The sequence below is a fragment of the Olea europaea genome, chromosome 6 (assembly GCF_002742605.1).
Source record: "Olea europaea var. sylvestris chromosome 6, O_europaea_v1, whole genome shotgun sequence".
Lineage (NCBI taxonomy): Eukaryota > Viridiplantae > Streptophyta > Magnoliopsida > Lamiales > Oleaceae > Olea > Olea europaea.
In genome coordinates this window covers 27,458,857-27,469,637 of record NC_036242.1, presented here as the reverse complement: position 1 = coordinate 27,469,637, position 10,781 = coordinate 27,458,857, and the positions used below count along the sequence as shown (strand labels likewise).

The following is a 10,781-nucleotide window of genomic DNA, read 5'->3' as shown; positions in this document are numbered from 1 at the left end:
AAAGTAATTTTAATTATAATCCAAAAAATTATAAATTTACGAAAACAATCAAAAAGTGATGCAAATAGACAACTTTGAGTTTTTACTTATGTATGAAAAATGTTAGAATTCACGACTTCACCATAGTTATTTTCTTAATCTCAGTCGTCAAATTCCAACAACAATAAATTATATGAACTCGGTCGAGTTATTTTAAATTAATTGATTTATGTGTCTCGAGTTCAAATCAACTTTACTCAATTAAGTCAAGTGACTATCTCTACATGATTCCGTGTAAACCTCAATTAAGAGCATTCAATCATAGACGAATTCAATTGAGGATCATAAAATTAGTAAAAAATATATCTTTACCTTCTAACCAAATTCCTATTTTTACCCATTGATCTATAAAATAACTCACTTCTCGACTTGTTACCATTCAAGAGTCAATGAAACAGTGATCAATTATTTCAATGTATGAAGAATTGAAGTAAAAACAATACACAAGCATTAATCAAATATCAATACATTATTACATTGGAAGAATTATACAAAAAAGTAATGAAAAATACCATCGGTCTTATAAAAAAAAAAAGAAAAAAAGAAAAAAGGGTTGAACTTCTTATACCGAGATTCTACATTCTTCATGCCAAGCTCTTCAAACCTCAGCATTCTTTCTCTCTATCTTCTTGTATGTTGTCTTTTGATCCTCTATTGTATCTCTTGCGTTCTATGCCCCTTTATGTGACCTAAAATATTTTATTATATAGTGCCTAAACCGTCTTAAAATCGTGTGCTCAAAAAAAAAAAAAAAAACAAAATATCGCTGAAATGAAACAAAACCCGAAAAATATATATAGAGGTTTGCCGTGGTCGAACTGTGGCGAAGTGCCTTAGAATGCGACCGTGGGTGGATAGCAGTGTGCAAACCGTAATCACCAATGCAACTTTCATCTTTTTATATTTTTTTCCCTCTTCCAAGTTCTTTCTTTTTTTCTTTTTTCCTTTTTTTTTTTTTTTTAAAGGATTTTAGTCATTTTTTCCTCCAAAACTTCAATACTGATCCCGTAACTGTCAAAGCGTGAAATGTTGTTCCCCGAACCTCCATAACCATCCGCAATTGGTTCTATTCAAGTTTCAAAAGTGTGCAAATCAGTCCCCAAACTTTTCCAGAGTTGAATTTCACTACTAAAACTTATGACTTTTCTCTAATTACTCTCTTAATTCTTCTTATCAATCTCTTACAATTCGGTTACTTTACAGTTTACAACTTCTTCGAACCAACTCCAATTAAGCTCAAAATCCTTCTTTTTGCTACAAGTACCTTCAAATTTTAATTTTACAAATGATGAGGGCAATTAGACTAAATTAAGTAGAAATTTGCTCAATTTATAAGTAGAAATAAGGGCGTAAAACACCTTATCAATGAATATAAATATTTCAACAAATAATGGCCTCTATACTACCTAACAACTATTAACCCTATATCGCATAGATACCCGACTTGATTGGATAAAATTCTGAGAATTAAGTGGATTCTCAGAATTAAGAATTTTTTTTAAACACCATCTATTTGACTTTTTTTTTTTTATATGTAACACAAGTTTTAAGCTATTATAATTACATTGGAGACGCTCTAACAATATTTAATCACTACAAACGTCACGTCTTTAACTAGTTAATTCTAACTTATTCTATTAATGTCGAGTCCCTTGAGTGAATCTCAGTTTCTTAAGTCGGCATAATACATGTCTTAACCACTTAAGATGCGATTATGTCGATTTCACTCAATTGATATCACATCTAATTGTTTGTTCATATTTTCATTTCATGACGATATTATCAACAATATTATTTACAAAATTTGTTACATAGGAGTGATGATCATGGCGGTTTACAAAGTTGAATGACTCTTGGATTAAGCATAATATTGATTTAATATTTACTTTCTTTAACGTCATATCTCAATTCTCACGAAGCCATTGTCACGGTACATGGTCTCTTTTTCAAGCATGCGCCACGGAATGTATATTTAGTCAAATAATGAGAAGTTGAGGCAAGAAACACCTTTTTTTTATTTATTTATTTTTATTTTTTTTTCCCTAAGAATTGACGGATGATAGAAGAAAAAACTAATGCAATATCAAACTGAGTTGTTAAATAACGTTTTCATAAGTGGATTTGTCCATCAAATGGAAAAGCAAATGCTAAAAAAGCTGAAATCAATCCAAAAGTCAGCTATTAGATTCTCATGTTCCTTTTTCTCTATCCCTATTGTTCTTCCATTACTGTGCTCCTTATGACCATTAAAAAGTTAGTGCATTGTCTTATCACTTTGCTGATTTTTGCTCTCATCACAATTTTTCCTTCCTTTTTTTTTTTTTTTAATTTTATTTTATTTTATTTTTAACAATGGATTTTTAGAGTTGATGAAATATGTACCTAAAAAGCTTATAAAAATTATTGATTCCATAAAATGTGGTTCAAAATGAGTTCTAAGAAATGAGAGTCAAACGAGGGTTTAAAGCATCATATAAACATTTAACATATAATTTGACAACATAATCTTGATTTTAATTTTTAAGTATTAGAGTTAACCTATTTTCCATCAACTATCTAAGCAAATTCAAGTTGTATTAAACTTAAAACAATAATTAATATTAATTATGTGACCGTGTCATATTTCCCTCAAAACTCGAAAAGTAAATGGGAATGAAAGAAATCGATGTGAAAAGTAAGACTTGAACAATATTATTCGAAAAATAATGATAGTAAAATACATGGTAATAGTTTAACAGTAATACTTGAACAATATTATTCGAAAAATAATGATAGTAAAATACGCATTAATAGTTTAACAAGGACTTATTTTAATGGTGCACGATCAGAACATTGAAAAATTATTGCATCAATTTCTACAACGAAATTAGAATTATTTAAGATGGTATATTTTTTCAAGAAAAAGAAATTAAGAAGCCAAGAATAAATGTTTGATCACGTTAAGATTGATTAATCTGTTCAAGTTGACTCTACATTGATTGATCGATTAAGATGGGACCCACTTAGTTGAATCCTGAAAAAAGCCCAAGATGTCATTTTATAGCCTTTTGACCTGATTGAATCCCATCCGTCCATTGAGTACAAAGTAAACGACATCAGCAGTGCGACAATGATGCGTCATTTAAATTTATAATTTATTATGAACGTGGAAAAGTCTTTTTGTTAGTTTCATATTTGTTGCTTACTTAGTTTTCAATTTATTTTTATTTAATCATCAAACTTATATTTTTGTTTTAGTTTAAATCAAAATAGACATACAAAATGAAGATTATTCTTCTGCAATGAAACCAAGATTAAAAGTTTTAATGCTTTCAAAACCAATTAAAAAATATATATATTGAAATGATCAATTCGAGCCATACAAAGAAGGAGATGCAGGAGATTTAATCAGTGACATTTTTGCCGTGCATTTAACAAGACAGTTTGTACGAGAATGATATCTATAAATCATTTTTTCCATATCAATATATCTTCTATAACCATTTTAATTCATTTGTAAGGGTTAAACTGCTTGGTGTTTGGTAGTATTAAGCGAAAATTCATGTCTAAAAAAATTGGAAATTTTAAACCTAAAATAAGATAAGTAAAATATGTGCATATTTGAACGCTTTTAAAACTTATTTTATTTCAAGGCTTTTAAAATTAATAACATGTTTGACAAAAATATGTTGATATTTGTTACTTTTTCTAAAACTCAAATTTAAATAATAAAATGAAAGATAATTATTTTATAAGTAGCTCTTACCTCCTGCAAATAATAATAATAATAATAATTACTTATTTAATTATAAATAAGCTTATAAGTAACTTTTAAGCTTTCTCAAACAAGTTATAAATTTTTTATTACCTTTTATAAGAATTGTAAATCAAAGCATTTTTATGCATCCGTGTTCTTATAGGAATTAGGTGTGCTAAGATAAAGATAGAGCTTCACGAGTTTAGACGTGTCTAGATGAATCTTAGGCAAAAAAAAAAAATTTATCTTATTTTTAATATTTTCTAATAAATTAATGGCCATTAAATAAACAAAATAATGTAAAAAAACAACTAAAATCTTAAATAATGTTATTTTATATGCTCAAACAATTTTCTCTATTTGACTCTTTATTTTATTTATCTCAAGAAATATTTATTAATTTCTTCTCATGTTTTATTTAACATATTCATGTGTATGTCAATAACTCTTGGAACTTATTTTTAAACATTGAGTATATAAATAGAGAACAATTTTGTTTTTCATATATCATATGTCATTCAAATGAGATAATTACACTAATGCCCGTTTCTATTTCCGAACAACATGCTAACACTTTCGATTGTCTACAAAATTTCGAAAATGTAGTCCATTTCAACTTTGACTAAAGATTTTTCCTTTTTTAAAAAATAATTTTCATAAATCAGCGATAGCGATTGAGAAAAAAAAAATTATAGATATTAATAAATTAATTAAACTCTATTTTTATTAATAGATTTTGCATAATTCACAAATTTTACCTATTTTTTAATGAAACATTCTTTGATTATATATATAAAACCAAAGTTGAAATGTGAGTAGCACAAAATTTAAGTTGGGAAAACGAAACGCATGAAAGTTAGATATTGGTTTTGGAAAAAATAAAAAAATAAATAAAAGAGTGAAAAAATGAATGATTAGATAATCGACGGCCTAATCTACGGTTCGTGTCTCGTTGGGAAATCCAATTACTGAAAAAAGCAACGCCCAAATCTTTCAACTGTCCGCCCATACGTAGACACATAGCGGCGCGTGTGCCTCGAGAAACTCACCTTATTATTTATTCCCACTTGCAAATATCTATTTATTAAGTATTCTACCATTTACTCCCTCGTTTTAGCCGTTTCAACCTCTCCACTCATTAATTAATGATTTACTTTCATCTTCTAAAACTCATTTTTAATTACAAATTTTTGAATTCATACATATTTTATAGTTTTTATTAAAATTTATTAAAAATCCAATTTTAGATAAACCAAACAAGTCTAACTATGGAATCACACATGTAGCATATCCATATTGACTACTAGAGATACGAGGGAGTGCCCAATTTGATTTTGATTACATAAACTTGAGTTAGGCAATAGACGACGTTTGATGGCAATTATTTTAAAAATTGAAGTTTTGTGTGTGGTCAAAGTAGGAAAATATGTTGGGTTCATTTGAACAATATTTTATCGTATAAATATGTGGCCAGAAATGAGTATGAGAATAAAAAAAATTTGTTTTAAAGAGAGACAAACATGAATTTAATACATAACTTCCAAGAGCACAAAGCACGTGTATTCTAAGCTAAGTACTTTAATCAGTTTGATGGGTATGCTGAACTAAATGCCTTAAAACTATATAGAATTTTAACTGCACATGGTCGAACTCTTCTCTACAACCTTATGACTATCCTATCTAGATCAACTATTCATATCAAGAAGTGAGGGCTTGATATGATATTTTTAACTATAAAAAGAATGAAATTCTTATTCAACTTATCTCGTTCTTTATCATATAAATTACTTGACCTATTAATTCTTTACTTTTTTTGGGGCGTACTAGAATTCACTTATATTTGATTACATTTATTTTTTATGGAAAATATCAATTTTCCATCCAAATTCCCATTTTGGAGTGTTTGATTGTCATTTTTTTCATTGAAAATATTTTTTAACTTTTGAAAATATGCCTAATTTTCCTTATTTTTAAAGAAAATATTTTCTATGGGGGAGTAGGTTTTTTTCTCAAAACAAGGAAAATATTCTCATTTCTAGTTGATATTTTTCATGCCAATCAAACATATGGTCTCAGACGAATAAGGGGAATCCCCTTTCTAAAGGGCAGTTGGCATGGAAGGAAAGAAGGTTTTTATTTAACCCAAGCACATGGAAAACCTTGGAAAGAAAACCAGAAGGAAGTGAGACTGTTCCTCTTCCTATTCAATGAAGAGTTTCACCGTTAGCAATGGCAATTGAAACATTACTGACATCGTTAGGAAGATAAGAAAAGTCGTCAGCTGACCTGGCCATGTAAGACCCTTTTGGCGGTGGCTTACTTGCATAGTAACCTTTGAAACCTCGACGTGGGCACTGCTAGACGATAGAGATTTCAAATATTTTTGTATAGTTAATTAGTTGTGGCACTTTCTTAGTCGATCTACAGTAAAGAGATCAGTTGGAACCAGTAGACATTGCACGCCTTTGCATTGGATCCTGGGGGTGGGGTTAAGTGTTTGCCTTTTCGCTGTAGGTAGTGTGAGTAGGTTTGGGGGTGAAGAATTTGAGGTCCATTCCACGATCCATCAACTATGTGATGTCATTCCACTATTTTTTATTTTATTTTATTTTTTATCACTGCTCGCCATTACTAAATTCAAAAATGATTGAGTAATCTATTTTGTTTTGTGGGTCCCAATTCTTCTTTTTCTTTTTCTTTGAGCAATTGTCATCTTCGACTTGGATGATTCTAGTTGAGGATATTCACCATTAAATGTTAGACCACATACTTCTTCAACAATGCCAAATTATTCGAAATTTTCCCCCAAAGTCATTCCAATGATATATACATTTAGAGAAGTAATATGCTAAAAGAGGGCTTCTTAAAAGCCTCGTATGGAGAGAGATCAATCTTAAGTACCATTCATCACCACTAGTGTTAAGCATTAATTTAAGTAACAACATATGTTAGTTCAGATAAATGAATTTTATAAGAACACATTTAATTAAACTTATCATTTAATAAAGAATACATATCACATAGGCTGATATTCTAACATTACTGGTATTAAATAACATTATTTTTATTTTATGAAAATTTGTAAGGTTGGATCTTTTTGTCAAAAAAAATTCAATCAATTATGGCAATTTTTTTTTTCATTTTCCCTTTAATTTAAATATTTGTTAGCCTCTTTTGTTAACAAGGACAACCACGTAGACATAAAGGCAAGAACCAAATGTCAATGTGTCAGCATCGTAGAAATCCATCTTGATACGGAAGTTGACCTGACCAAGCTGTCGGGTCAAAAGTTTGAACTAGCAAGTCATTAAGCTCCTCAATTATTTACGTGGTTTTTTAAAAAAAATAAAAAATTTTAAACGTGCCAACAGAAGTTTACCATTTAGCCCATTAATAAGTGGGCTGGGCTAACGTCCATCTGTAGATGGTATAATATGGGCCTCTTTTGGGAACTCTTCCAAGTAATGTTTTGCAAGTCATGAGAAAAGAAAGAAAGAATGAATGGACTGGCGCAATATATTTATGGCACATTTGGTAGAGAGAATCTAGTGTGTGTGTGTATATTGTATAATCACTATTTTTTTTTTATAATTGGAGAACCCACTGTCGCTACCCTTCGAGTGCGCACTGAGTAAAATCTTGAGCTGGCACAATAGCTTGCAAACCACGACAACCAGGTATAACCACCATTTTTTTTTTTGATAACTCAAGTGTCCAAGTTTCGCCTAACTAATATTGAGGAGTGACGACCTTTTCCTTTGGTTTGCCACCCAGGTAAATTCGGATGCAAACACAGCTTATACACACTTGGACTGGACATTCGGGATGTGGTTCTCCTCCCCGTAGACCTCCCTTTACGACGTACGGACGGGACTCCCGGAGGGACGACAAAGCGCACCATAACTTTGTCTCCACGAGACAACTGCCTTCCAACATAAATGTTGTCTTCCAGCTGCCGCAAAAATTCGAACCTTCGATGTTCCGTGTGGAACACTCCTCCTTTACGCCTGCACCATGCCATGGGGGCTAAGCACCATTTCTTTACACTCACATGACATGGTCAGGTGTATTGGTAAATTTGACATGTCAAACAACAATTACATGGAAAATCTTAATCAAATTTCATCAATTTGGGAGACGACATGAGACTGGTGAAATTTGAAACAAAATTTTAGTTCAATGGCTCAATTGGAATTAAATCAAAGTTTTGTGACCCAATTGAGACAACTTAATATTTAGGGACCTAATCCTATGTAAAATCTCGGTAAAGGTTCAGTTAAAACAAATGCAATTTACCTTATTCTAAAGAATACTGTTATTTACAAAAAATAAAAAATAAAAAATAATAATAATAAAGAAAGAAAGTTAAACCATGTTAAAAAATAAAATAAAAATATTAAAGCATGCCATATATTAAAAATGTGCTCGTTAGCATCTTTAATTCATATAAATTGATATCTTCAACTTTTAAGTAAATTAAAATTTTAATTAATTTATGCTTGATTGAAATAATTCATTAGGAAAGTTTAATATGAAATTGTGGTTGCTGCCCTAAACAAATCCTTTGGTAAAACTTTATAGTATTTTTTAGGTTTTTAATCCTATTTCAACTGGTTATTAACACATTAATCAATTAGATGCACGCCAAAGCATTTATTTATGTCAAAAAGGAAAACGAGGGGCCGTGTGATTTTTCTAAAGTTGATATAAGCTGGTGGATCCCATAAAATGAAATGTGTAATTAAAAAATAAATAAAAGTTGTGAGTCCAATTAAACAAAAGCTATGTTGGAGAATTTCTCCAAAATGCAACTCCTTCAGCTACATTGAACTCTAGTTAATCAGTTAGTTGCACATATTCAATTTCAATGAATAGCTAAATAAAGATGTAAAAAAACTTTATTCTCCATTGCCAAATCATATCATGCCACATGAATGTGTTGCAAGATCTGGTATAATGACAATTCTGCTATGACAAATACAGAAGAGGGAGGGAAAGGGAGAATGTCAGAAAAACAATATTGAGTTTCTTGAGAATAAATAAATGAAAGGTAACCTTAAAAGCTTCGAGTTACACTGACAGACTCAGATTCATAGGCTTCTGCCAGCAAAAATTTTCCTTTACCCCTTTTCTTGCCATCAGATTTAGCTTTCTGGGATGAATGTCGAACTCTCTTTTCACGCCTAATCACAGAAGAAAGTTACTCACTAAGAGATCAATCTAGCCACAGAAAAAGATGAAATTTTGTAAAATGGAAGTAATAGAATGATGGTAATCATCACTAATAATATCTTCCTTTTAATAGCATTTTGGATACTTGCATTGGTTAAATAAAATTAGGAACCATACTGCAGAATATCATCTTGATGTAATGTGCATTTCGACCTAACATAAACTAAACCAACAATCAAGATAAGCATGCTTCTATAGATACAGATACATCAGTGAGGGCATACCACCGAGCCTTCTTCTCTTTGGAATATCTCATTATGATATTTTCTTTACCATCCAACTTTGCATTCTCTGGATTAGATGAATTGCCTAAAAGTATCTGTTCATCAACTTCAGGAAAAAGTCCATCATCCTTGTATTCAGAACTAGTGTTTTCAGCAGTGATCCTTGAGACGGAGAATGATGACGTTGAATAAGATGGCTGAATTGGACGAGGATATTCGTTAATTGTTCGGAAGTGAAGAACTTCATCAGAAGAATCAAAAACTTTGTTTGCATCAGCTGACTGCACAATGCACGCAGAGGTAGCTTGTCATATTGAAGCAAAATAGGGGAGGGAAAAAATTGAAACATAAACGTCAATCTCATCAAACAATTCATGACTGATCTGCTACGCCAAAAGACCAAGAACTCCATATATTGAAAATAGAATTCAAGGCCCTTTGTGTCAACCCAATGTTGTAATGGAAGCATAAAATACTATGAGCGTTTAATTTTATCGTATGACATGGGAAACTGGTAAACATATCGAGGATTTTTCTATGATATTGGCTCATGAACCATGTTAAAGCATTCGAATGAGAGATTGGTTTCCAAATTGGATAGTACACCAATGCTTGTTTCTGAAGTACTCTTTAGGATACAATTATTTCTAAAATACACCAACAACAATTAAACTAAACCCAAGGCTGAATGAACAATTCTTGAAAATCCAAATTAGTCAATCCTGAAAACAAATCAAGCCCACAAATGCTAATTGTACACTGCAAAACATTTCAAAACTTCATGACCTTTTTTTGCTCGACTTAAAAATGCTAATGCTAATAAGCTCATCTGATATTGATAAAAAGTTCTTGAAATGTAATATTAGAACAAAACCCCCTAAATTCACTTTTATCTTCTGTTAAAGATAATTATGATAGAAAAATAAGAAAAGAATGCAACATAACTTTACGTCTATAATTGGTTTAGATAATTTTCCACAGATTTTTTTAACATTTTGTTTTTCGTACTTTATCGTTAGTGCCATGCAATCTTGTTCCTTTGTTACAAGTTCTGTGAGTAATACCATTTTTTGTCAAACCATACTGCCTGTTATAGATATCGACACGCTTTTCTGCATTGAAAAGTCCTTGAAACTTCTTGAAATACTTCAACAGTAAACAGCGGGAAAGGGATATATCAAACCTCCATAGTTCTTGCACGGAAACTTTCTGGTTTGCTGAGTGATGAATGTTTCCCTGCAAACGAGCATGACATATTTTCGTCATCGACCAAAACTCTGGTTTGCTCTTGTTCACATCCAAAGAGTTCTTCAAAGTTACGAAATGTCAAATCAACATCGGGTATGTGGAGATCATCAAAACATTGTAGTTCATCACAAACTCCAATGTCTTGCATATTTTGATGCCAAAGCTGCAGAAATCAGGTGATTAAGAGCCAATATTCATACCTTACATACCAAATATCCGCACTAATCATTAATTCATTAGTTGCATTACTACTTAGTATTCGTGCACTGGTAGACGTGTGTGAGTGAATTGGTGTACGTAAT

General features: G+C 30.9%; 1 protein-coding gene across 2 annotated transcripts; it reads right to left on the bottom strand.

Annotated features, from left to right (window-relative positions):
• Positions 1-8,663: 8,663 nt before the first annotated feature.
• LOC111396318 (zinc finger protein CONSTANS-LIKE 9-like) lies at positions 8,664-10,775 on the bottom strand. Of its 2 annotated transcripts, none has more exons than XM_023022724.1 (3): positions 10,415-10,775; positions 9,232-9,512; positions 8,664-8,958 (listed from the first exon to the last, which is right to left on the bottom strand). In XM_023022724.1, the coding sequence occupies exons 1-3, from the start codon at positions 10,625-10,627 to the stop codon at positions 8,832-8,834; spliced, it is 621 nt and encodes a 206-aa protein (XP_022878492.1). In that variant the 5' UTR covers positions 10,628-10,775; the 3' UTR covers positions 8,664-8,831. The 2 variants fall into 2 exon arrangements, with proteins under 2 accessions (XP_022878492.1, XP_022878493.1); XM_023022725.1 differs by having other exon boundaries at positions 9,232-9,428.
• Between the last annotated feature and the right edge of the window lie 6 nt (positions 10,776-10,781).